The 26,409-nt window shown below is 55.5% G+C and overlaps 1 protein-coding gene across 4 annotated transcripts; it reads left to right on the top strand.

The window, feature by feature from the left end:
- Positions 1–4,386: 4,386 nt before the first annotated feature.
- On the top strand, positions 4,387–23,804 carry IMPACT (impact RWD domain protein). Of its 4 annotated transcripts, none has more exons than XM_068165450.1 (11): positions 4,387–4,432; positions 7,140–7,268; positions 9,889–9,941; positions 10,482–10,544; positions 13,407–13,492; positions 14,173–14,301; positions 14,577–14,674; positions 17,629–17,702; positions 19,321–19,411; positions 20,711–20,845; positions 23,605–23,804. In XM_068165450.1, exons 1-11 carry the CDS (start codon positions 4,397–4,399, stop codon positions 23,674–23,676), a joined length of 966 nt encoding a protein of 321 aa, XP_068021551.1. In that variant the 5' UTR covers positions 4,387–4,396; the 3' UTR covers positions 23,677–23,804. The 4 variants fall into 4 exon arrangements, with proteins under 4 accessions (XP_068021551.1, XP_068021549.1, XP_068021553.1 ...); XM_068165448.1 differs by having other exon boundaries at positions 14,559–14,674; XM_068165451.1 differs by lacking the exon at positions 7,140–7,268 and having other exon boundaries at positions 4,391–4,432; positions 14,559–14,674.
- Positions 23,805–26,409: the final 2,605 nt, after the last annotated feature.

The raw sequence follows: 26,409 nt of genomic DNA, 5'->3' as shown, positions 1-26,409 counted from the left end.
AATCACAGCATGGTTTGAGTTGGAAGGGACCTTATAGATCATCCAGTGCCAGACCCCTGCCTTGGGCAGGGACACAGTGCTTGAAAGTCTCAAGAGAAAGAGACTCCACACCCCCTCTGGGCAGCCTGTTCCAGTGCTCTGTGCCCCTTACAGTAAAGTTCTTCCTCATGTTGAGGTGGAACCTCCTGTACTGTAGTTTCCATCCATTGCCCCTTGTCCTATCACAGGGTGCAAGTGAACAGAGGCTGTCACTGCCCCTTCCTTCCTGACCCTCAGCCCTCAGATACTGATACACATTGATTAGGTCCCCTCTCAGTCTTCTCCTCTCCACACTAAACAGCCCCAGGGCTCTCAGCTAAGGCCCCAGAAAACCTGGCTTGGGATACCTTCAGGTATGGAGCCTCCATAGATTCTCTGGGCAGCCTTTTTCAGTGCCTCACTGCCCTCATGGGGAAGAATTGCTTCCCAGTGTCTAACCTAAATACAGCTTCCTCCAGTTTGTAGCCATCACCTCTTGTCCTGTCACTCCCAGCCTATGTCAAAAGTCCCTCCCCAGCTCTCCTGTAGCCCCTTCAGGTATTGGAAGGCTGCTCTAAGGTCTCCCTGGAGCCTTCTCATCTCCAGGCTGAACAGCCCCAACTGTGTCTTCACAGCAGAGGTGCTCCAGCTGCCTGATCATCTTGGTGACCCTCCCCTGGACCCTTTCTAACAGCTCCATGTTCTTGTGTCGGGGGCTCCAGAGCTGGCAGCAGCACTTCAGAAGGGGTCTCAGCAGAGCAGAGCAGAGCAGGGGGGCAGAATCCTCTCCCCCACCCCCTGCTACCCACACTGCTGGGAATCAGCCCAGGACCCGGCTGGCTCTTTGCTGTGAGAGCACATCGCTGGCTCATTGTGCTGTTCTAAAGCTGCTAAAGCTTTGATCATGAAGTTAAAAAAATATGACTAGTGGAGATGAAAGAATCTGCAGGAAATAAAAGCTCACATGAGCTGAAGTTGGGCAGAGCAGGGAGCAGTTTTCAGCTGGTTCACTGTTCTTCGTGCGACGTGAAAACGTGGCTCTGCCTCCCTCCTCTGGACAGACCCAGGGAGCAGCAGGCAGGCTTCGTGAAACCAAGACACTTCAGAGAAGCACAGAATGCTAGGGGCTGGAAGGCACCTGTGGAGATCGTCCAGTCCAACCCCTGCCCAAGCAGGATCACCAAGGGCAGGTCACACAGGAACGCATCCAAGTGCGTCTTGAAAGGAGACTCCACAACCTCTCTGGGCAGCCTGCTCCAGGGCTCCAGCACCCTCACAGTAAGGAAGTTTCTTCTCATGTTGAGGTGGAACTTCCTGGGGTCCTGTTTGTGTGCATTGCCCCTTGTCCTATCACAGGACACCACCAAAAAGAGTCTGGTCCCTTCTTCTTGCCCTCCACCCCTCAGATATTTATAGACCTTAATCTTAGCCTTCTGCTCTCCAGGTTAACCAGCCCGGTGTCTCTCAGCCTTTCCTCATCACACAGATGTTCCAGGCCCTTCAGCATCCTCATGGACTCTCTCTAGTAATTCCTGTCTCTCTTGGAACTAGGAAGCCCAGAACTGGGCACATATTCAAGATGTGACCTCAGTAGGGCAGAGTAGAAGGAAGGAGAACCTCCCTTGACTTGATGGACACACTCTGCTCAGTGCACCCCAGGATACCACTGACCTTCTTGGCACCAAGGGCACATTTTCACAGAGTCACAGAACCACCAAGGCAGGAAGAGACCTCAAAGATCACCGAGTCCAACCTGTCACCACAGACCTCATGACTAAACTATGGCACCAAGTGCCACATCCAATCCCCTCTTGAACACCTCCAGGGATGGGGACTCCACCACCTCCCTGGGCAGTGCATTCCAATGATGAATGACTCTCAGTGAAGATCTTTCTCCTCACCTCCAGCCTAAACCTCCCCTGGCACAGCCTGAGACTGTGTCCTCTTGTTCTGGTACTCCTTGCCTGGGAGAAGAGACCAACCCCATCCTGGCTACAACCTCCCTTCAGGGAGTTGGAGAGAGCAAGAAGGTCTCCCCTGAGCCTCCTCTTCTTCAGGCTAAGCAGCCCCAGCTCCCTCAGTCTCTCCTCACAGGGCTGTGCTCCAGACCCCTCCCCAGCTTTCTTGCCCTTCTCTGGACACCTTCAAGTCTCTCAATGTCCTTCCTAACCTGAGGAGCCCAGAATTGGACCCAGGACTCAAGGTGTGGCCTCAGCAGTGCTGAGCACAGGGCACAAGGACTTCCCTGCTCCTGCTGGCCACACTCTTCCTGCTGCAGGCCAGGATGCCCTTGGCCTTCTTGGCCAAAGACTGTTGGCAAATGCTTAGCTTGGGATTCACTGTCACTCCCAAGGAAGTCATGGATGCCTTCTCCCTGAAGATGTTCAAGGCCAGGCTGGATGAGGCCTTGAGCAAGCTGGGCTGGTGGGAGGTGTCCCTGCCCATGGCAGGGGGTTGGAACTGGATGAGCTTCGAGGTCCCTTCCACCCCAAACCATTCTAGGATTCTATGTTAGTAGAAAGAGGTGACAGCCATACTTTGCACTCTAGCAGGAAGGGAGTTTTACTGACCACTGCTGTCTCCTAAAGAGAAACACAGAGCTCAGTCTTAAATGAATGAGCTATGCTTCTCTAACTGTAAGGAAAACCACTTGGAACACCTCAATTAATTTTTAAAACTCCAATTTTAGAAGAGATTATGTAGTGACAGGAATGCCAGTTGCTCATTTTGAGTGCCAGGGATGCAAGGTGGAAATGGCTGTCTTTAAAGTCATCACTCAAATGCAACTGCTGATACACTTTAGTGTAAAAATAGGATATGAATGAGTAAGGTTAAAAACATCACCTGGCAGATGTCATCTTGATCCTGTGGCAAAGCATGACAGAAGTTGATTTTGCAGCCAGAAAGAGGGAAAGGGGAGAAAGGGGGAAGGGGAAAAGGGAAAAGGGGGGAAGAGAGGAAAGGGGAGAAAGGGGGAAGGGGAAAAGGGGGGAAGGGGGGAAAGGGGAGAAAAGGGGGAAAGGGGGGAAAGGGGAGAAAAGGGGGAAGGGGGAAAAGGGGGAAAGGGGGAAGGGGAGAAAGAGGAGAAAAGGGGAGAAAAGGGGGAAGGGGAGAAGGGGGGAAAGAGGAGAAAAGTGGGAAGGGGAGAAGGGGGGAAGGGGGGGAAAGGGGAAGAGGGAAAGGGGGAAGGGGGAAAGGGGGAAGGGGGGAAAGGGAGAAGGGGAGAAAGGGGGAAGGGGAGAAAGGGGGGAAGGGGAGAAAGGGGGAAGGGGAGAAAAGGGGAAGGGGAGAAAGGGGGAAGGAGGAAAGGGGGAAGGGGGGAAAGGGGGAAGGGGGAAAGGGGAAAAGGGGAAAGGGGGAAGGGGAGAAAGGGGGAAGGGGAGAAAGGGGGAAGGGGAGAAAGGGGGGGAAGGGGAGAAATGGGGCAGGGGAGAAAGGGGGGAAGAGGAGGAAGAGGGAAAGGGGAGAAAAGAGGGAAGGGGAGAAAGGGGGAAGGGGAGAAAGGGGGAAAGGGGGAAGAGGGGAGAAAGGGGGGAAGGAGAGAAATGGGGAAGGGGGAAGGGGAGAAGAGGGGAGAAAGGAGGAACGGGAGAATGGGGGAAAGGGGGAAAAGGGGAAAGGGGGAAGGGGAGAAATGGGGAAGGGGAGAAATGGGGAAGGGGAGAAATGGGGAAGGGGAGAAATGGGGAAGGGGAGAAATGGGGAAGGGGAGAAATGAAGAAACTTATGGCAGCAGTTTCTTCAGTGGTCATGACTCGTATGCAACTGGGTGTTTAGGTGGATAAATGTTGACAGGAGAAAAACTACCTGAAGGGAGGTTGGAGCAAGGAAGGGGCCAGCCTCTTCTCCTTGATGACAAGTGAGAGGACTAGAGGAAATAGTTACAACCTGTGCCAGAGGAGGTTTAGGGTGGATACATACAAATACTTCTTCACTGAAAGGGTTCTCAAACACTGGAATGGTCTACCCGGGGCAGTGGTGGAGTCACCGTCCCTGGGGACATTCAGGCAGCTTGTAGACCTGGGGCTTAGTGACATGGTTTAGTGTCGACCCTTCAGTACTGCATCAAAGGTTGGACTGGCTGATCTTGGAGGTCTTTTCCAACCAGGTATATTCTGTGAAATTGTGAAATGGGGAAGGGGAGAAAGGGGGGAAGGGGAGAAGGGGGAGAAGGGGGAGAAAGAAGGGGAGAAAAGGAGAAAGGGGGGAGGGAATAAGAAAAAAAAAGGACAAAGTCCATGGGAAGGGGAAAAGGGAAACGACAAGGGAAGGGAAAAGAGGAGGGGCAAAGGGAAGCGGCAAGGGGAGGGCAGGGAGCATCAGCAGCACTACTGCGCACCCTCGGCGCTCCGCGCAGGCGCACGCCCCTCAGGTGCCCATGGCGGCTGCTGATGCGGCCGCGGCCCAGCAGCCGGTGAGCGGCGGTGCGGGGCGCGGGGAGCGCAGCTGCGCTTGTGCCGGCCGGCCCGGCCCGGCCCGGCCCGGCCCGGCCCGGCCGGCGCAGGCAGTGTGAGTGCCGCCTGGAACGCGGTGACTGAGGTGGCTTCTGCCGAGCCCTGAGCCTGGGAGGAGTTGCTGTCCCTGCGGCCCTGGTCGCTGTGCAGGCACCGAGGGCAGGCTTGCACCGGATGCCTGTCTCAGGTGTTCAGTGCCAGGGTGCAAGCTGCCTGCCCAGCTCTTGCCGGGCAACTTCATTCACTCTTTCTCAGAGCTGGTACCGGCGCCATGGGGTCCGCCCTGTGCCCGGGGGGTGACCCAGCCAGGAGCGCCCAGCGCTGGCCGGCAGCTGCGGGCAGGTGTTGGAGCCGCTCCGCTGGCCGGCAGCTGCGGGCAGGTGTTGGAGCCGCTCCGCTGGCCGGCAGCTGCGGGCAGGCGTTGGAGCCGCTCCGCTGGCCGGGAGCTGCGGGCAGGCGTTGGAGCCGCTCCGCTGGCCGGCAGCTGCGGGCAGGTGTTGGAGCCGCTCCGCTGGCCGGCAGCTGCGGGCAGGCGTTGGAGCCGCTCCGCTGGCCGGGAGCTGCGGGCAGGCGTTGGAGCCGCTCCGCTGGCCGGCAGCTGCGGGCAGGCGTTGGAGCCGCTCCGCTGGCCGGCAGCTGCGGGCAGGTGTTGGAGCCGCTCCGCTGGCCGGCAGCTGCGGGCAGGTGGCGTTGGAGCCGCTCCGCTGGCCGGGAGCTGCGGGCAGGTGTTGGAGCCGCTCCGCTGGCCGGGAGCTGCGGGCAGGTGTTGGAGCCGCTCCGCTGGCCGGCAGCTGCGGGCAGGCGGCGTTGGAGCTGCTCCGCTGGCCGGCAGCTGCGGGCAGGCGTTGGAGCTGCTCCGCTGGCCGGCAGCTGCGGGCAGGTGTTGGAGCTGCTCCGCTGGCCGGCAGCTGCGGGCAGGCGTTGGAGCTGCTCCGCTGGCCGGGAGCTGCGGGCAGGCGGCGCTGGAGCTGCTCCGCTGGCCGGGAGCTGCGGGCAGGCGTTGGAGCTGCTCCGCTGGCCGGGAGCTGCGGGCAGGTATTGGAGCTGCTCCGCTGGCCGGGAGCTGCGGGCAGGTGTTGGAGCTGCTCCGCTGGCCGGCAGCTGCGGGCAGGCGTTGGAGCTGCTCCGCTGGCCGGGAGCTGCGGGCAGGCGGCGCTGGAGCTGCTCCGCTGGCCGGGAGCTGCGGGCAGGTGTTGGAGCTGCTCCGCTGGCCGGGAGCTGCGGGCAGGCGTTGGAGCTGCTCCGCTGGCCGGGAGCTGCGGGCAGGCGGCGCTGGAGCTGCTCCGCTGGCCGGGAGCTGCGGGCAGGTGTTGGAGCCGCTCCGCTGGCCGGGAGCTGCGGGCAGGCGGTGTTGGAGCTGCTCCGCTGGCCGGGAGCTGCGGGCAGGTGGTGTTGGAGCTGCTCCGCTGGCCGGCAGCTGCGGGCAGGTGGTGTTGGAGCTGCTCCGCTGGCCGGCAGCTGCGGGCAGGTGGTGTTGGAGCTGCTCCGCTGGCCGGCAGCTGCGGGCAGGTGTTGGAGCTGCTCCGCTGGCCGGGAGCTGCGGGCAGGCGGTGTTGGAGCCGCTCGGCTGGCCGGCAGCTGCGGGCAGGTGGTGTTGGAGCCTCTCCGCATCCCTTTGCTGCCCTTGTGGCTGCTGGGAATTCCAGGCTTGTCCATAGAAACGCAAAAGCAGGCTCAGGAGAGCTGAGCACAGGTTACTTCCACTGTGAATCAGGGGTTGGCTGCCCGTGTAGTGAACCTTGTCACAACTCATAGAATCATGGAATTGTTTTGGTTGGAAAGGACCTCTGAGATCATCCCTTTCCCCTCTTTCCCCCCTTCTCCCTTCTGCTTTTCCCCTCTTTCCTCCCTTCTGCTTTCCTCCCTTTCCCTTCTTCCCCTTTCCCCCTTCCCTCCTGTCATCAGCTGCCTCTGTGTGAGGTGCTCCCATATGCCTCCCTGCCCTGTCCTTTGCCTATGCATCTCTCAGGACTGGCAGTTCTTACCTGACTTGTCTCACCCCCAGCTGTCTTCCCTTCCTTCCCTTCCTGTGGCCCATGTCTCTTAGCTACAAACCATGCACATCACAGCAGGACTACCCCATGGCACAAGCAGACCTCCAGACACCAAGTCATAGCTGTACCCAAGCCTGACTCCCAAATAGCTGTTGTCAAGGATTATCAAGTCCAGCCTTCAACCCAACCCCACCATGGCCACTAATCCCTGGCCCCACGTGCCATAGCCACATTTTTCTTGAGCACATCCAGAGGTGGGGACTCCACCACCTCCCTGCAATCCTCATCCAGTCCCTAACCACTCTTGCAGCAAAGACATTTTGCCTTATCTCCAACCTTACCCTCCCCTGGCACAACTCCAGGCCATTTCCTCTCCTATCATCTGAGACTAGGGAGCAGAGCCCAACCCCCACCTCACTGCAGCCTCTTCTCAGGGAGCTGCAAGGAGGTCTCCCTCAGCCTCCTCCAGGCTTAACACCCCCAGCTCCCTCAGCTGCTCATCCCCAGCCCTCTTCTCCAGACCCTTCCCCACCTTGGTTGCCCTTCTGTGGACCAGCTCCAGCAAACCTTTGAAGAAGCTGTAGGAGCAGCAGGCTTAAAGCTATGATGAGCACACCAAGTTTGTGTGTGTGGGGTGTGTTAGTGTTGACTTTTGCAAACTGCTTTGTTTTAGAGTGATGAAATCGAAGCTCTCTCGTCCATTTATGGTGAAGATTGGTGTGTGGTTGATGAAGATGAAAAAATCTACTGCATTAAGATTAGTGATTGTCTGGATCACCCAAAATGGACCCTCTGTCTGCAGGTACAGTGCTCTTCAGGGGCTGGTCACAGAGCAGGCCCTTGGACTGATGCAGGCCAAATCTTGTGCCTGCATGAAACCCTTTAAAGCAAAGTTTGGTGTCTCCTCAGATGGCTTAAGGAGACCTTGGATTGGAATCTGTGAGAGGCTTTCCTGTGGTTGTTCCTGTAGCACATCAGTGTGCTTGTGATATTTTCAGTAGTTGAATATCCAGCTGGCAGCCAGGCACCAGTGGTGTCCCCCAGGCATCAGTGCTGGGCCCCAACCTGTTCAATATCTTTACTGATGATCTGGATGAGGGGATTGAGTCCATCATCAGCAAATGTGCAGATGACACCAAGCTGGGGGCAGGAATTGATCTGTTAGAGGGCAGAAGGGCTCTGCAGAGGGACCTTGCCAGGCTGGACAGATGAGCAGAGGCCAACAGGATGGCATTCAACAAGTCCAAGTGCCAGGGGCTGCACGTTGGCCACAACAACCCCAGGCAGAGCTACAGGCTGGGGGCAGAGTGGCTGAGAGCAGCCAGGCAGAGAGGGACCTGGGGGTGCTGATTGACAGCTGCCTGAACATGAGCCAGCAGTGTGCCAAGGTGGCCAAGAAGGCCAAGGGCATCCTGGCCTGCATTAGGAAGAGTGTGGCCAGCAGGAGCAGGGAAGTCCTTGTGCCCTGTGCTCAGCACTGCTGAGGCCACACCTTGAGTCCTGTGTCCAGTTCTGGGCTCCTCAGGTTAGGAAAGATGCTGAGATGCTGGAAGGTGTCCAGAGAAGGGCAAGAAAGCTGGGGAGGGGTCTGGAGCACAGCCCTGTGAGGAGAGGCTGAGGGAGCTGGGGTTGCTTAGCCTGGAGAAGAGGAGGCTCAGGGGAGACCTCATTGCTCTCTGCAACTCCCTGGAGGGAGGTTGTAGCCAGGTGGGGGTTGGTCTCTTCTCCCAGGCACTCAGCACCAGAACAAGAGGACACAGTCTCAAGCTGTGCCAGGGGAGGTTTAGGCTGGAGGTGAGGAGAAAGTTCTTCACTGAGAGAGTCATTGGCCATTGGGATGTGCTGCCCGGGGAGGTGGTGGAGTCTCCATCCCTGGAGGTGTTTACAAAAGGCTTGGATGTGGCACTTGGTGCCATGGTTTAGTTGTCAGGAGGTGTTGGGTGACAGGTTGGACTTGATGATCTCTGAGGTCTCTTCCAACCTTATTGATTCTATGAGTCTCTCCTAAGCCCACACCTGACAAAAACTGTTTTCAATATTACTCTCCACAGACTCATTTTAGAATGACTTTTTTTCCACATTGGCTTTGTGCAGGACACCTCAGTGAGCCTCCTGCAGGTTGCCTTGGTGGCAAGTGTGGAGGCAAAGTGCAAATTGGCTTAACCTAGTTGGGTAAATTACTGCTTTGTGCTTGCAGGAGAGAAAGCAGTAAGTGACTTAGTGGAAGAGGCACTGAAATGTCTGCTGAAGGAAGTGCACTGCCTCTTAAATTTAAGTTCAGTAACCATCTAGACAGCTCCTTTCAGAGTGCTTCTGCACTTGATTTTGCATGACACCACCCACAAAAACTGGAAGAAATGGAATATTTGTACAGGTTACCAGCATCAGAAACCTGAATCACAGAGCTGTCAGGGTTGGAAGGGAGCTCAAGGCTCAGCCAGTCCCAACCCCCTGCCATGGGCAGGGACACCTCACACCACAGCCACCTCCAGCCTGGCTGCAAACACCTCCAGGCAGGAGGCTTCCACCACCTCCCTGGGCATCCTGTGCCAGGCTCTCACCACCCTCATGGGGAACAACTTCTTCCTCACATCCAATCTCAATCTCCCCATTTCTAGTTTTGCTCCATCCCCCCCAGACCTATCCCTCCCTGACACTCTCAAAAGTCCCTCCCCAGCTTTCCTGGAGCCCCCTGCACATCCTGGAAGGCCACAATGAGGTCTCCTGGGAGCCTTCTCCTCTCCAGCCTGCACAACCCCAACTCTCTCAGGCTGTGTCCAGAGCAGAGCAGCTCCAGCCCTCTGCTCCTCCTCCTGGCCCTGCTCTGGACACCTTCCAGCCCCTCCAGATCCTTCCTGGCACAGAGGCTCAAGAACTGGACACAGTGCTCCAGGTGGGGTTTCAGTAGAGTGGAGTAGAGGGGTAGAATCCCCTCCCTGGCCCTGCTGGCCACACTTCTCTTGCTGCAGCCCAGGCTCTGCTTGGCTCTCTGGGCTGCAAGTGCTCACTGCTGGCTCCTGTTGAGCTTCTCCTCCCCCAGCACCCCCAAGGCCTTTTCTCCAGGGCTGCTCTCCAGCCAGTCCCTGCCCAGCCTATAGCAGTGCTTGGGATTGCCCTGACCCAGCTGCAGGACCGTGCCCTTGGTCTTGTTGAACCTCCTGAGGTTGGCTTGTGCCCAGCTCTGCAGCCTGTCCAGGTCCCTCTGGATGGATCCCTTCCCTCCAGCTGTCAGCAGCACCACACAGCTTGGTGTCATCAGCAAACAGACACTGAGAGTTTCTTGTCAGTCTGTAACAGCCCAGCCAACTGTTTTCTTCATGTGTAACACTGCCTGGAGTCCTGGTGCTGGAAATCAGAGTCCAGCAGTAGAGCTCAGCCAGCTGAGAGTAGTCCAGTGAATGTTTATCCTGAATGTCTTCCAGGTGATTTTGCCACCGGGATATCCAACTGCAGAGCCTCCTATTTATCAACTGAAGTAAGTGAAGTTGCTTTCACACCTTTTCTGAGGTCCCTCTGTTAATTGCTCCCAGTGTAAGCTGTACTTCAGTTCAGATGACTTGCTGGATTCAAGTGCACCAGGGATGGGGGGGAAGGATGTTTCCAGCAAGAACATTCTACTCTGTCTCCTGAGTTAGCAAACTGTCATAGTGAGGCTCCCTTCCCCCAACTCATTGCAGTGTTCTTTTGTGACAAGGAGGTATAAATTAGGCTGTGGAATCATGGAATGGTTTGGGGTAGGAAGGGACCTTAAAGATCATCTAGTTCCAAGCCTCCTGCCCTGAGTAGGGACACCTCCTCCTAGCCCACATTGATCTGGGCCCCAGCCAACCTGGCTTCCAACACTTCCAGGCTTGGAGCCTCCACAGCTTCTCTGAGCAACCTGTTCCAGTGCCTCAGCACCCTCATGGGGAAGAATTGCTTCCCAATGTCTAATGTAAATCCAGTTTGTTTTGTTTGTTAAGATGCTGGAAGTGGCAGCTGGGCACAACTTTCATTGCATTTCTTTTCATTCCAGTGCCCCTTGGCTTCGAGGACAAGAGTATGTGGAACTGGCAAATAGCCTGGAGGAAATCTATCTGTAAGTTAGTCTGGAACATAGTAAAAGGAGACAAGGTGTTTGCAGTTCCCTGGTCTGCTCAATCTGTGCTTCTGATGTACCTGCATGAGTCATAGAATCACAGAGTCAAGCAGGTTGGGAAAAACCTCAGAGATCATCCAGTCCAACCTATTGCCTAATGCCTAACACCTCCTGACAACTAATCCATGGCTCCAAGTGCCACATCCAATCCCCTCTGGAACACCTCCAGGGATGGGGACTCCACCACCTCCCTGGGCAGCACATCCCAATGGCTAACAACTCTCTCTGGGAAGAACTTTCTCCTCACCTCCAGCCTAAACCTCCCCTGGCACAGCTTGAGACTGTGTCCTCTTGTTCTGGTGCTGCTTGCCTGGGAGAAGAGACCAACCCCCACCTGGCTACAACCTCCTTTCAGGGAGTTGGAGAGAGCAAGAAGGTCTCCCCTGAGCCTCCTCTTCTCTGGGCTAAGCAACCCCAGCTCCCTCAGCTTCTCCTCACAGGGCTGTGCTCCAGACCCCTCCCCAGCTTTGTTGCCCTTCTCTGGACACCTTCAAGTCTCTCAATGTCCTTCTTAACCTCAGGAGCCCAGAACTGGACACAGGACTCAAGGTGTGGCCTCAGCAGTGCTGAGCACAGGGCAGAATGACCTCCCTGCTCCTGCTGGCCACACTATTTAATAAAATTGGATTTGAAATGTTACAAACCATGAGGAGTTTGCAGTGAGAAGTTCTATAGGATCTTGTCTCCCCGAGGGACAACACCCAGGGGCAGGACCAAGCTTGAGGAAGGGAGATTTAGATTAGACCTTGGGAAGAAGTTGTTCCCCAGGAGGGTGGTGAGAGCCTGGCCCAGGTTGCCCAGGGAGGTGGTGGAAGCCTCCTGCCTGGAGGTGTTTGCAGCCAGGCTGGAGGTGGCTGTGAGCAACCTGCTGTGGTGTGAGGTGTCCCTGCCCATGGCAGGGGGGTTGGAACTGGCTGAGCCTTGAGGTCCCTTCCAGCCCTGGCAATTCTGTGACAGAGGCTGTCCTGAACTCTGTTCAGATTCGTAGGCTTTGCTGGAGCCTGTACCAGAGGTAGGGCTGCTGGGGTGTGTGGGGTGTGTGCTTCTTCCAGCTGCCACGTGAGGCCTGTGGGCAGAATCAGCATGGCTCTGAAACACTTCTTTCTGGCTTTTTAACTCTGCACACAATAAAGGTCTTTATCCCACTGCTCCCCAGTACCTTGATGGGTGCCTGTGCTCCCTGCTAAAGACCCCTGGACCTAAATCCTTCCCTCCCTGTCCTTCAGCACTGCTTGTTACCCAGTCTGACATCTCCAGGGCTGCACTGGGTCTACTGCCACCAACCTGCTGTCACAGTCCACTGGGATCAACCTCTGTGCACTGACTGCTTGAGGTGGGGAGACAAGTGGGAAGAGTTCCTTGAGCCCCAAAAATGAAAGGAAAAAGCCATAGGATTGCTCACAGCCACATCCAGCCTGGCTGCAAACACCTCCAGCCATGAGGCTTCCACCACCTCCCTGGGCAACCTGTGCCAGGCTCTCACCACCCTCATGGGGAACGACTTCTTCCTCACAGCCAATCTGAATCTCCCCATTTCTAGTTTTGCTTCATCCCCCCCAGTCCTATCCCTCCCCGACACCCTCAAAAGTCCCTCCCCAGCTTTCTTGCAGCCCCCTGCAGATCCTGGAAGGTCACAATTAGGTCTCCTGAGAGCCTTCTTCTCCCCAGCCTGCACAACCCCAACTCTCTCAGGCTGTCTCCAGAGCAGAGCAGCTCCAGCCCCCTGCTCCTCCTCGTGGCCCTTCTCTGGACACCTTCCAGATCCTTCCTGGCACAGAGGCTCCAGAACTGGCCCCAGAGCTCCAGGTGGTGTCTCACCAGAGCAGAGATTGTAGGGGAGGTCCCCTACAATCCCAGAGAAGGAGCTCACCACTTGCAGTGCAGCAGCTGGGGCTGTTCACCTTGGGGAAGAGAAGGCTCCAGAGGGACCTGTGGCAGGTTAGGCTGTGCCTTTAAGGAAAGGAGAGCTGCAGGATTCTCCAGCTGAATGTTTGGCTGTCAAAAGGAAAACAAAGGTTAATTCCAAACAGATTTCATTGGTCAGATGTGAGATGTGCCACTGCAAATCTCTCTCACATGATTTTCTCTCACTCACTCCAGCTTCAGTCTGTTCTGAAGACCTCAGAGCAGCCTTCCAGTATCTGACGGGTGCTGTAGGGGAGCTGGGGAGGGATTTTTGCCAGGGGCTGGGAGTGAGAGGATGAGGGGCAGGTGGTGATAGGAGTAGGGGGAATGGAATGAAGCTGAAGGTGGGGAGATTCAGGCTGGAGGGGAGGAGGAAGTTCTTCCCCATGAGAGTGGTGAAGCCCTGGAATGGGTTGTCCAGGGAGGTGGTTGGGGCCCTGTCCCTGGAGGTGTTTAAGCCCAGGCTGGATGAGGCTCTGGGCAGGCTGATCTAGTGTGGGGTGTCCCTGCCCATGGCAGGGGGGTTGGAACTGGATGATCTTTGTGGTCCCTTCCAACCCTGACTGATACTATGATACAATGGCTTGGAGCTGGAAGAGGGCAGATTTAGACTGGAGGTTAGGGAGAAATCCTTTGCAGTGAGGGTGGTGAGACTCTGGCACAGGCTGCCCAGGGAGGCTGTGAATATCCCATCCCTGGAGGTGTTCCAGGCCAGGCTGGATGAGGCCTTGAGCAAGCTGTGCTGGTGGGAGGTGTCCCTGCCCATGGCAGTGGGGTGGAACTGGATGAGCTTGAAGGTCCCTTCCACCCTAAACCATTTCTGCACCTCTGAAGCCTGCATGTTTCCTGGAGCCCTTTCCAAATGATGGTTCACTCACAGTGACTTTTCCCTCCCAGGCAGAACCTTGGTGAAAGTATCCTCTACTTATGGGTGGAGAAGATAAGAGAAGTCCTGATAGAAAAGGCACAGTCATCAGAACCAGGTACTGCAGGACATGCACAGTTTGCCAGCTCCCTTCTTGCTCAACTGCAAAAGAAAACTGCATTACAGGTTGAAAGGTTACAGGTTTTAGAGTTAGGTAATGCTTGGGCTCCATGGGCTCACCACCCTCCCTGGGAACAATTTCTTCCTAACTTTCAGTCTCAGTCTCCTCTCTCCCAGCTCAAAGCCATTGTATCTCATTGTATCACTCCCAGCCCTTGTCACAAGTCCCTCCCCAGCTCTCCTGGAGCCCCTCTAGCTACTGGAAGGCTGCTATGAAGTCTCCTCAGAGCCTTCTCTTCTCCAGGCTGCACAGCCCCAACTCTCAGCCTGTCCCCACAGGGGAGGTTCTGCAGCCTTCTGATCATCTTTGAGGCCTCCTCTGGAGCCTCTCCAGCAGCTCCAGGTCCTTCTTGTGCTGGGGGCAGTGCTGCAGGTGGGGTCTGAGCAGAGCAGAGGGGCAGAATGCCCTCCCTGTGCTGCTGCTCTCCCTGCTCTGGCTGCAGCCCAGGACATGGGTGGTGCTGGGCTACCAGGGACCACTGCCACTTACCTGTATCATTTTCAATGTCAGAAGGATTTGAACTGGAAATCCAGAGCTTTTTGAGACAAAGAATGTGAAGTTTTGCCTTGCTGGCCTCACCAGAGGTGTCACAAATCCTACTGCTTGTGTCTTACCAGAACCAGATGGCAAGAAAACCACTGAGGAAGCTGAAGATGATGCTGGAGATGATTTCCTCCTGGACTATCAGCCCATTCAGGAGGATCCAATTCAAATGTGGAGTTGCCTTACACCTGGAAGTCTAGAAGGTAAAAAAGAGAGTTCTGGGGACATAACTGAGAAGAGAGAAGCCTTCAGGTTCTGGTTGGCTACTGCCTTTTGAGTAAGGCTCCTAACATTAACAGAGTGCCAGGGCTTCTTGATGGCCCACAAGCCAAACAGCCCCACACTTGGGGCTTCTGGGTGTCAGCTTGTGGGCTTCACTTGAGCAAATCTCTTCCTCAAAGTGCAGCCATGCTTGCCTTCTGTAGCCACCTCTTGGTTCAGTGGCCTTGACAGAAAGCAGTTCCTTGTTTGTGCTCAGGAGCTGAAGAGCTGCCACCCATCCATCATGGAGACCCCATCACAGATCGAAGGAGCACTTTCCAGGCACATCTGGCTCCTGTGGTGACACCCAGGCAGGTCAGTAGGGATCCATGCTGCTCTTTTTGTCTGTGCTTCAAGCTCCACAATATGTTGTTGAAGTCATAGAATGGGCTGGGCTGGAAGGGGTCTCCAAAGCTCAGCCAGTCCAACCCCCCCCTGCCGACAGCCCAGACATCCCCAGCTAGGTCACAGAGTCACAGAAGGGCTCAGGTTGGAAGGGAGCTCAGAGGTCATCTACTCCAACTCCCCTGCCGTGGGCAGGGATGCCTCTCAATTAGACCTGCTTGCTCAAGGCCTCATCCAACCTGGCCTTGAACACCTCCAGGGAGGAGGCAGCCACAGCCTCCCTGGGCAGCCTGTGACAGAGCCTCAACACCCTCCTGCTGAAGAGCTTCTTCCTCAGCTCCACTCTAACCCTGCTCTGCCTCATCTCCAAACTATTCCCCCTGGGCCTGGCTCCAGACACCCTCAGCAAAAGTCCCTCTGCAGCCTTCCTGCAGGATCCCTTCAGGTCCTGGCAGGCAGCTCTGAGGTCCCCCTGGAGCCTTCTCCTCTCCAGGCTGCACAGCCCCAGCTCCCTCAGCCTGTGCTCACAGCAGAGCTGCTCCAGCCCTGGGATCATCCTTGTGGCCTCCTCTGCACTCACTCCAGCAGCTCTGTGTCCTTCCCATGCTGGGGACACGAGAGCTGGAGGCAGGATTGGAGGTGAGGTCTGAGCAGAGCAGAGCCCAGGGGCAGAATCCCCTCTGCTGCCCTGCTGCCCACACTGCTCTGGCTGCAGCCCAGCACCCAGCTGCCTGAGGGCTGCAGGAGGGCACTGCTGGCTCCTCAGGCTGCCCAGGGCCCTGCCTCACTTTGAATATCTCCAGGGATGAGGCCTCAGCCACTTCCCTGAGCAACCTGTTCCAGTGTTCCACCACCCTGATAGTGAAGAACTTGTTCCTCACATCCAGACTCCAATCTCCTGTTCTCCAGCTTAAAGCCATTGCCCCTGGTCCTGTCCCTGCAGCCTTTGTAAACAGTCTCTCTCCATCCTTCTTGTAGCCCCTTCAAGCACTGACAGGCTGCTATTAGTTCTGGCTGGACACTCCCAGCTCCCTCAGCCTGTCCTTGTAGCAGAAACACTCCAACCCTTTGATCATTCTCATGGCCTCCTCTGGACCTTCTCCATCAGCTCCATGTCCTTCCTATATTGAGGGCTCCAGACCTGCACACAGCACTGCAGGTGAGGTCTCAGCAGAGCAAAGTGGCAGAATCACCTCTCTGGATCTCCTGCAATGCTGCTTTGGATGCAGCCCAGGCTGTGATTTGCCTTCTGTGCTGCAAGGTCACACTGCTCCTGTCCAGCTTCTAAACACTTCAGATTAGCCAAATGTGTCTCTGTCTTTGCATCTGTGTGTGATGATGGTGTCTGAGGAGGAGGCCTTGGGGGTGTCAGCTGGTGACAAACTCCCCAGGAGCCAGCACTGGTCCCTGGCAGCCCAGAGCCAGCTCAGTGCTGAGCTGCAGCCAGAGCAGGGAGAGCAGCAGCACAGGGAGGGGATTCTCCCTCTAAGGTTATTGATTCCAGCCACTACCTCTCCCCTACTCTCTTCTGCTGAGACCTCACCTGCAGTTCTGGGTCCAGCTCTGGTGTTCCCAACAAGTATGTGCACTAAGGTCTCCCTGGAGCCTTCTCTTCTCCAGGCTGAACAGCTCCAACTCTCCCAGCCTGTTCCCATAGGGGAGGTTTGTGGCCTCCTCTGGACCCTGTCCAACAGTTCAATGTCCTTCTTGTGCTGGGGGCACCAGAGCTGGAGGCAGTGCTGCAGGTGGGGTTTCATGAGAGCAGAGCAGGGGAGAGGCAGTGGTTGGACTTGAGAACCTGAGAGGGTTTTTTTCTGATGAAAACAATGAGTCAGTCAGCAGTAAATGTGCAGATGACACCAAGCTGGGGCAGGAGTTGATCTGTTAGAGGGCAGAAGGGCTCTGCAGAGGGACCTTGCCAGGCTGGACAGATGTGTAGAGGCCAGAAGGATGGTATTCAGCAAATCCAAGTGCCAGGGGCTGCACTTTGGCCACAGCAACCCCAGGCAGAGCTACAGGCTGGGGTCAGAGTGGCTGAGAGCAGCCAGGCAGAAAGAAACCTGGGGGGGCACTGGGTGACAGCAGCTGAACATGAACCAGCAGTGTGCCCAGGGGGCCAAGAAGGCCAAGGGCATCCTGGCCTGCAGCAGGAAGAGTGTGGCCAGCAGGAGCAGGGAAGTCCTTGTGCCCTGTGCTCAGCACTGCTGAGGCCACACCTTGAGTCCTGTGTCCAGTTCTGGGCTCCTCAGTTTAAGAAGGACATTGAGAGACTTGAAGGTGTCCAGAGAAGGGCAACAAAGTTGGGGAGGGGCTTGGAACACAGCCCTGTGAGGAGAGGCTGAGGGAGCTGGGGTTGCTTAGCCTGGAGAAGAGGAGGCTCAGGGGAGACCTCATTGCTCTCTGCAGCTCCCTGAAGGGAGGTTGTAGCCAGGTGGGGGTTGGTCTCTTCTCCCAGGCAAGCAGCAGCAGAACAAGAGGACACAGTCTCAAGCTGTGCCAGGGGAGGTTTAGGTTGGAGGTGAGGAAGAAATCCTTCATAGAGAGAGAGAGCTTGGCCCTTGGGATGTGCTGCCCAGGGAGGTGGTGGAGTCACCATCCCTGGAGCCGTTTAGGAAGAGCCTGGCTGAGGCACTTGGTGCCATGGTTGAGTTCATCAGATGGTGCTGGGTGATAGGTTGGACTTGATGATCTCTGAGGTCTTTTCCAACCTGGTCTGGTCTGGTCTGTTCTGTTCTGTTCTGTTCCAAGGTCTCAGCACCCTCACTGTAAAGAATTTCTTCAGTCTAAATCTCCCCTCCTGAAGCTTCAGGAGATGTTTGTTTAGGAGTGATGCTGAGATGAGATTGATGAAGTCTCCATTAGAGAAGGAATCTGACTCCTGGTTGGGTTTTTTGGTGTTTTGTTTGCTTTGTTTTTATTTAAAGGTGAAGAGAGTTCTTGAGAAGCTCTATGAGAACAAGAAAATTGCAACTGCCACCCACAACATTTATGCATACAGGTGAGAGAGAAGTAGTGGCTGTCCTTCTTTCTGCTCTGCTGAGACCCTGCCTGGAGCACTGGCACAATTCCAGGCTGTTTCTTTCCTTCTGTCACCTGATACTGGGGAGCAGAGCCCAACCCTCATCTCACTGCAGCCTCCTTTCAGGGAGCTGTAGGTCTGCCCTCAGCTTCCTCTTCTCCAGGTTAAACACCCCCAGCTCCCTCAGCTGCTCCTCCCCAGCCCTGCTCTCCAGACCCTTCCCCACCTTGGTTGCCCTTCTCTGGACCTGCTCCAGCCTCTCAATGTCCTTCTTGGAGTGAGAGGCCCAAAACTGAACCCAGCACTCAAGCTGTGGCCTCCCCAGTGCCCAATGCAGGGGAAAAATCATAGAGTCATAGAATCAAGTGGTTGGAAAAGACCTCAGAGATCATCAAGTCCAACCTGTTGCCTAATCCTAACACCTCCTGACAACTAAAGCATGGCTCCAAGTGCCACATCCAATCCCTTCTTGAACACCTCCAGGGATGGGGACTCCACCACCTCCCTGGGCAGCACATTCCAATGGCTAACAATTCTCTCAGTGAAGAACTTTCTCCTCACCTCCAGCCTAAACCTCCCCTGGCACAGCTTGAGACTGTGTCCTCTTGTTCTGCTGCTGCTTGCCTGGGAGAAGAGACCAATCCCCACCTGGCTACAACCTCCTTCAGGGAGTTGCAGAGAGCAATGAGGTCTCCCCTGAGCCTCCTCTTCTGCAGGCTAAGCAACCCCAGCTCCCTCAGCCTCTCCTCACAGGGCTGTGCTCCAGACCCCTCCCCAGCTTTCTTGCTCTTCTCTGGACACCTTCCAGCATCTCAACATCTTTCCTAACCTGAAGAGCCCAGAACTGGACACAGGACTCAAGGTGTGGCCTAACCAATGCACAGTACAGAGGCACAAGGACTTCCCTGCTCCTGCTGGCCACACTCTTCCTGATGCAGGCCAGGATGCCCTTGGCCTTCTTGGCTCCCTGGGCACACTGCTGGCTCATATTCAGGCAGCTGTCAATCAGCACCCCCAGGTCCCTCTCTGCCTGGCTGCTCTCAGCCACTCTGCCCCCAGCCTGTAGCTCTGCCTGGGGTTGCTGTGGCCAAAGTGCAGCCCCTGGCACTTGGGTTTGGCTTTGTTAAACCTCATCCCATTGACATTAGGTGTTCAAGAGGGGATTGGATATGGCACTTGAAGCCATGGCTTAGTTGGTCAGGAGGTGCTGGGTGAGAGGTTGGGCTTGATGGTCTCTGAGGCCTTTTCCAACCTTATTGATTCTATGATTCTATGACATCAGGCAGATGTATTTATTAGGCTCGAAACCTACAGATTTTTCTGATTAGGGACTTCACACTGCTGCTATCTCTAAATTTCATCTGAAGCAGCTAAAATCTGGGTGCAGTCTTCTCCAAACCTGTTCTGCTGTAGAGCTGAAGGCATCTCTGTGGCTTACCCTGAGCCACATCCTGTTTTCATGTAAATGCCTTTAATGGAGAAGTAAAATTGGTAACAGATGCCTGGGAAAGTGTCTGGGGGCTGCATTCACCTGGGCAGAATGGTGCACTGGTTGGCCTTTTCTGTTCCTATTTTGTTGCTGTGTTTCCTTTCCAAGGATATACTGTGAAGACAAGCAGACCTTCCTGCAGGACTGTGAGGATGATGGGGAGACAGCAGCAGGAGGACGTCTTCTCCATCTGATGCAGGTGCCAGGGATCCATCCTTGACTGCTGCAAGCCTTGAGCAGGGATTTTAAAGCATGGCTACCATGGGATTTGTCCTCTGAAGGCTTGTGGGAGTGCTTGCTGTGGGAGAAGTAATGTATGGAGATCATTAGAGGAGATGATCAGCCCAAGACAGCTGTCAGTGCAGCCAGCTGAGCACGAGCCAGCAGTGTGCCCAGGGGGCCAAGAAGGCCAAGGGCATCCTGGCCTGCATCAGGAGGAGTGTGGCCAGCAGGAGCAGGGAGGTCATTGTGCCCTGTGCTCAGCACTGCTGAGGCCACACCTGGAGTCCTATATCCAGTTCTGGGCTCCTCAGTTTAAGAAGGACATTGAGAGACTTGAAGGTGTCCAGAGAAGGGCAAGAAAGCTGGGGAGGGGTCTGGAGCACAGCCCTGTGAGGAGAGGCTGAGGGAGCTGGGGTTGCTTAGCCTGGAGAAGAGGAGGCTCACGGGTGACCTTCTTGCTCTCTCCAACTCCCTGCAGGGAGGTTGTAGCCAGGTGGGGGTTGGTCTCTTCTCCCAGGCACCCAGCACCAGAACAAGAGGACACGGTCTGAAGCTGTGCCAGGGGAGGTTTAGGCTGGAGGTGAGGAGAAAGTTCTTCCCAGCCAGAGAGCTTGGCCCTTGGGATGTGCTGCCCAGGGAGGTGGTGGAGTCCCCATCCCTGGAGGTGTTCAAGAGAGGATTGGATCATAGTATCATAGTATTATTCAGGGTTAGAAGGGACCACAAGGATCATCCAGTTCCAACCCCCCTGCCATGGGCAGGGACACCCCACACTAGATCAGGCTGCCCAGAGCCTCATCCAGCCTGGGCTTAAACACCTCCAGGGACAGGGCCCCAACCACCTCCCTGGACAACCCATTCCAGGGCTTCACCACTCTCAGGGGGAAGAACTTCCTCCTCCCCTCCAGCCTGAATCTCCCCACCTCCAGCTTCATTCCATTCCCCCTAGTCCTATCACTACCTGAGATCCTGAGCAGTCCCTCCCCAGCCTTCTTGGAGCCCCCTTCAGATCCTGGAAGGCCACAATTAGGTCACCTGGGAGCCTTCTCTTCTGCAGACTGAACAGCCCCAACTCCTTCAGTCTGTCCTCACAGGAGAGGTGCTCCAGCCCTCTGTGTTTATTTGTTGCCTGTGCTGATGTCTCTGTGCCACAGACCTGCCTGTAACCTCTTGAAAATACAAGAGGGTGGGCTTGTTCTGTGCTCAGGATTGGTGCCAGCAGGAGAAGCAGTTGCAGTTTCTAACAGCAGCTTCTCTTTCTTCCGCTTCTAAGCAGATTCTGAATGTCCACAACGTGCTGGTGGTGGTGTCCCGTTGGTACGGGGGGATCCTCCTGGGACCTGACAGGTTTAAACACATCAACAACTGTGCAAGGAATGTCCTCGTGGAGCACAGCTATGTCCCTCCAGTGGTGAGTTTCTGCTGCTTACAATGAAGGCCTCTGTGTGTGAGCTTGAGGGCTGGAGCTGCTCTGCTCTGGAGACAGACTGAGAGAGTTGGGCTGGAGCTGCTCTCCTATAAGAACAGGCTGAGAGAGTTGGGGTTATTCAGTCTGCAGAGGAGAAGGCTCCCAGGAGACCTCATTGTGGCCTTCCAGGATCTGCAGGGGGCTCCAAGAAAGCTGGGGAGGGACTTTTGAGGGTGTCAGGGAGGGATAGGACTGGGGGGGGGTGGAGCAAAACTAGAAGTGGGGAGATTGAGATTGGCTGTGAGGAAGAAGTTGTTGCCCATGAGGGTGGTGAGAGCCTGGCCCAGGTTGCCCAGGGAGGTGGTGGAAGCCTCCTGCCTGGAGGTGTTTGCAGCCAGGCTGGATGTGGCTGTGAGCAACCTGCTGTGGTGTGAGGTGTCCCTGCCCATGGCAGGGGGTTGGAGCTGGCTGAGCCTTGAGGTCCCTTCCAACCCTGACAGTTCTGTGATTCTAAATTATTCAGGCCCAGCCAGCATGGGTTCTTGAAGGGCAGGTCCTGCTTGACCATCCTGATCTCCTTCCATGACAAGGTGACCCAGTTAGTGGGTGAGGAGAAGGCTTTGGATGTGTCTGCCTGGAATTTAGTCAAGCCTTTGACCCTGTGTCCCAAAGCATCCTCCTGGAGAAGCTGCCTGCTCCTGGCTTGCATGGGTGTGTGCTCCACTGGGTGATGGCAGGGCCCAAAGAGTGGTAGGGAATTGAGTTAACTCCTGCTGGTGGCCAGTCACAAGTGGTGTTCCCCAGGGCTTACAACAGCCTGGGGCCAGTTCCCTATATTAACTTAATCAATGATCTGTATGAGGGGATGGAGGCACCCTCAGTAAGTTTGCAGATGACACTAATCATGCAGGGAGTGTTCTGCTGGAGAGTAGGAAGGTTCTGCAGAGTGACCTGGACAGGTTGGGTCAATGTTTTGAGGCCAATGGGATGAGGTTCAACAAGGCCTGGTGCTGAGTGCTGCACTTGGGTCACAACAACCCCAGGAGTGCTCCAGGCTTGGGGCAGAGTGGCTGCAAACTGCCCAGCAGAGAAGGACCTGGGGGTGCTGGTTGGCAGCAGCTGAAGAGGAGCCAGGGGGTGCCCAGGTGGGCAAGAAGGCCACCAGCAGCCTGGGCTGGAGCAGCAATGGTGTGGGCAGCAGGAGCAGGGCAGGGATTGTCCTCCTGTGCTGGGCACTGGGGAGGCCACAGCTTGAGTGCTGGGTTCAGCTTTGGGCCTCTCACTCCAGGAAGGACATTGAGAGGCTGGAGCAGGTCCAGAGAAGGGCAACCAAGGTGGGGAAGGGTCTGGAGAAGAGGGCTGGGGAGGAGCAGCTGAGGGAGCTGGGGGGGTTGAGTGTGGAGAAGAGGAAGTGAGGGGAGACCTTCTGGCTCTTTACAGCAGGATGTTGGAGCCAGGTGGGCTTTGGTGTCATCTCCCAAGTGAGAAGTGATAGGATGAGAGGAAATGGGCTCAAGTTGTATCTGGGGAGGGTTAGGTTGGACATTGGAAGAAAATTCTTCCCTGAAAGGGTTTTGAGAGCCTGGCCCAGGCTGCCCAGGGAGGTGGTTGAATCCCCATCCCTGGAGGTGTTTCCAAAACCCAGAGGTGTGGTGCTGAGGGCCATGCCCCAGCCTTGGCAGAGTTAGGGAATGCACTCAGTGACCTTAAAGGGCTTTTCCAATAGAAATGATTCTGTGATTCAATGAAATTGTCTCTGTTAGGTGAAGCCAGGAGAGCACATCCCCTGTGCCAGCCCCTGGCTGCCATGAATCACAGAAAAAGCCTCTCAGGATCACCAAGCCCAACCATTAACCCTGCTCTGCAAGGGTCACCCCTGAACCAGAGCCCCAAGCACCACATCCAAACCACCTTGAAACACCTCCAGGGTTGGGGACTCCACCACCTCCCTGGGCAGCAGCTCCAGTGCCTGACCACTCTTGATGGGAAAAATGTTTCCTACTGTCCAGTCTAAACCTCCCCAGTCACAGCTTGAGGCCCTTCCCTCTTGTTCTGGGGCTAATTGCCTGTGAGAAGAGACCAGCACCAACCTCTGCACAGCCTCCTCTCAGGGAGCTGCAGAGAGCCAGGAGGTCTCCCCTCAGCCTCCTCTCTTTCACACTAACCCTCCCCAGCTCCTTCAGTTGCTCTCCAGCAGATTTCTTCCCCAGGCCCTTCCCAGCTTCCTTGCCCTGCTCTGCCCTGGCTCCAGCACCTCCACAGCTCTCTTGGATTGAGCTGCCCAGACCTGGACACAACACTCCAGGTGGTGGAGTCCCCATCCCTGGAGGTGTTCCAGAGGGGATTGGATGTGGCACTTGGTGCCATGGTTTAGTCATGAGGTCTGTGGTGCCAGGTTGGACTGGATGATCTTTGAGGTCTCTTCCAACCTTGGTGATTCTGTGACTCTGATTCTGTGTGGCAAAGAAGTTTTGTGGCAATGCCAGAGATGAGTAGTGTGAGCAATCTGGCAGTGCAGGCCTACAGCCTGCACTGCCAGATTGCTCACACTACTCATCACTGGCATTGCCACACAGTTTCACTGTAGAGAAGGTTTGTAAGCATTTAGCTTCCTGAGAAAGACTGACTTGAGCATCACAGGATTGCCAGTGAGCTCTGAGCACTGCTCACAGGGCAGATGGGCCTGGTGGGTGCCCTTGAGAGAACGCTGCCAGCGCAGAGGAGTGCTCTTCACATTCTGAAACCCTTGGTTTTTGTTGCAGGAAGACTCATCTAAGCAAGCAGGAAAGAGCAAGAAGCTCAGGAAGGACACCAAGAAGAGGGCAGAGCACTGACTGATTTGCCTTCCAAGCTCAGAGGATGATTTTGCACATATCTATGCAGAGGAAGCTTGGACTTCATTGCCCTGCCTGAGGCAGCAGAGCTTTTGTTTTCACCTCAGTAAAGCCCTGGGGATATTTTTACCTCCTTCTGTGATTTCTTTTGCTCTTCCCAAGCTGAGCTCAGTCACAACTTCTCTGCATGTTGACATTTCACAGTATCACAGTATCACTTAGGTTGGAAAGGACCTCGAGGATCATCGAGTCCAACCTATCAACACAGACCCCATGGCTAGAGCATGGCACCAAGTGCCACGTCCATTTGCAGCTCCTTCTTGTGAAAGCCTTGCAACACCTGGAAACATCTGGACATGGGAGCTGTTAGAGCAGGTCCAGAGGAGGTGTTCTGAGGGCTGGAGAACCTCCCCTGTGGGGACAGGCTGGGAGAGCTGGGGCTGTCTACAACTCCCTGAAGGGAGGTTGTAGCCAGGTGGGGGTTGGTCTCTTCTCCCAGGCAAGCAGCAGCAGAACAAGAGGACACAGTCTCAAGCTGTGCCAGGGGAGGTTTAGGCTGGAGGTGAGAAAGAAATTCTTCCCAGCAAGAGAGATTGGCCATTGGGATGTGCTGCCCAGGGAGGTGGTGGAGTCCCCATCCCTGGAGGTGTTTAGGAAGAGCCTGGCTGAGGCACTTGGTGCCATGGTTTAGTTGATTAGATGGTGCTGGGTGATAGGTTGGACTGGATGATATCAAAGGTCTTTTCCAATCTTGTTCATTCCATTCCATTCCATTCCATTCCATTCCATTCCATTCCATTCCATTCCATTCCATTCCATTCCATTCCATTCCATTCCATTCCATTCCATTCCATTCCATTCCATTCCATTCCATCCCATCCCATCCCATCCCATCCCATCCCACAGAAGAGAAGGCTCCAGAGAGACTTCATTGCAGCCTTCCAGTAGCTTAAGGGGTGCTGCAGAAGAGTTGGGGAGGGACTTCTGACAGAGGCTGGGAGTGACAGCACAAGGGGTGATGGCTTCAAAGTGGAAGCAGCTGGATTTGATGAGCCATTGGAAGCAATTCTTCCCCCATGAGGGTGGTGAGGCACTGGAACAGGTTGCCAAGGAGTCTGTGGAGGGTCCAAGGCTGGAAGTGTTGGAAGCCAGGTTGCTCTCTTATTTGATGCTGTTCTTTCACCAGTGCTTCAACAGAAATAGAGAAGCAAACCTCTGTTTCCTCCTGGCATTGGTGCAGCAGAGGTTTGTCCTGATCTGGCTCATTTTCTAGATCCTGGTTCTGTTCTGGCTGGTGTGATGCCAGGCTGAACACCCTCCAGTGCATTAGCAAACATAACAAGTTTTGTTGGAAGCCCTGCTTTGGTTGCTTGAGGTGCTGCTTGTAGGAAAGATCTCCAGAGAGATTCAGTGGAGGGACATAGAATCAAAGAATTGTTTGGGTTGGGGAAGCCCTCTGAGATGCTCCAGTCCAACCAGCAACCCAACCCCACCATGGCCACCAAACCCTGGCCCCAAGGGCCATGGCCACAGCTCTCTGGAACACCTCCAGGGATGGGGACTCCACCACCTCCCTGGGCAGCCTCTGCCAAGCCCTGACCACTCTTGCAGCAAAGACATTTTGCCTCCTCTCCAACCTAGCCCTCCCCTGGTACAATTCCAGGCCATTCCCTCTCATTGTATCACTTGACCCCAGGGGGGAAGAGCCTAACCCCCACCTCACTGCAACCTTAAACAACTGCAGAGCTGTGGTGAATTAGAAGGTTTGTCCTGTTGCAAATCTAAGTCAGTGCAGAAGCAGTTCTGCTATGTTTCAAAAGGCTATGGAAATACTCACAGGAGCAGCATAACCTCATGTCCAAAGCTACTCTGAAGACAAGGCAGTGCCCTGCAGTTCTATTTCCCACCATGAGCAATGTGTCACATTAGAATAGAATTAGCCAGGTTGGAAAAGACCTTTGAGATCATCAAGTCCAACCTATCACCCAGCACCATCTGATCAACTAAACCATGGCACCAAGTGCCTCAGCCAGGCTCTTCCTAAACCCCTCCATGGATGGCAACTCCACCACCTCCCTGGGCAGCACATCCCAATGGCCAATCTCTCTCTAGGAAGGATTTCTTTCTCACTTCCAGCCTAAACCTCCCCTGGCACAGCTTGAGACTGTGTCCTCTTGTTCTGCTGCTGCTTGCCTGGGAGAAGAGACCAACCCCCACCTGGCTACAACCTCCCTTCAGGGAGTTGGAGAGAGCAAGAAGGTCTCCCCTGAGCCTCCTCTTCTCCAGGCTAAGCAACCCCAGCTCCCTCAGCCTCTCCTCACAGGGCTGTGCTCCAGACCCCTCCCCAGCTTTCTTGCCCTTCTCTGGACACCTTCCAGCAGCTCAACCTCTTTCCTAACCTGAGGAGCCCAGAACTGGACACAGGACTCAAGGTGTGGCCTAACCAGTGCTGAGCACAGGGCACAAGGACTTCCCTGCTCCTGCTGGCCACACTCTTCCTGCTGCAGGCCAGGATGCCCTTGGCCTTCTTGACCCCCTGGGCACACTGCTGGCTCATGTTCAGCCTACTATCACCCAGTACCCCCAGGTGCCTTTCTGCCTGGCTGCTCTCAGCCACTCTGTCCCCAGCCTGTAGCTCTGCCTGGGGTTGTGCAAGTGAATATGCAAGTGAATGGGCTGCCTGATGGTAGAGGAGTCCTCAAATAGTTTGGGTTGGAAGACACCTTGGAGATC

The sequence above is a fragment of the Melanerpes formicivorus genome, unplaced genomic scaffold (genome assembly GCF_026170545.1).
Source record: "Melanerpes formicivorus ecotype bairdi unplaced genomic scaffold, bMelFor1.0.p_v2 SCAF_89, whole genome shotgun sequence".
In the NCBI taxonomy this organism is placed as follows: domain Eukaryota; kingdom Metazoa; phylum Chordata; class Aves; order Piciformes; family Picidae; genus Melanerpes; species Melanerpes formicivorus.
Note: the sequence above shows the minus strand (reverse complement) of the source record. Positions and strands in the feature narration are given on the sequence as shown.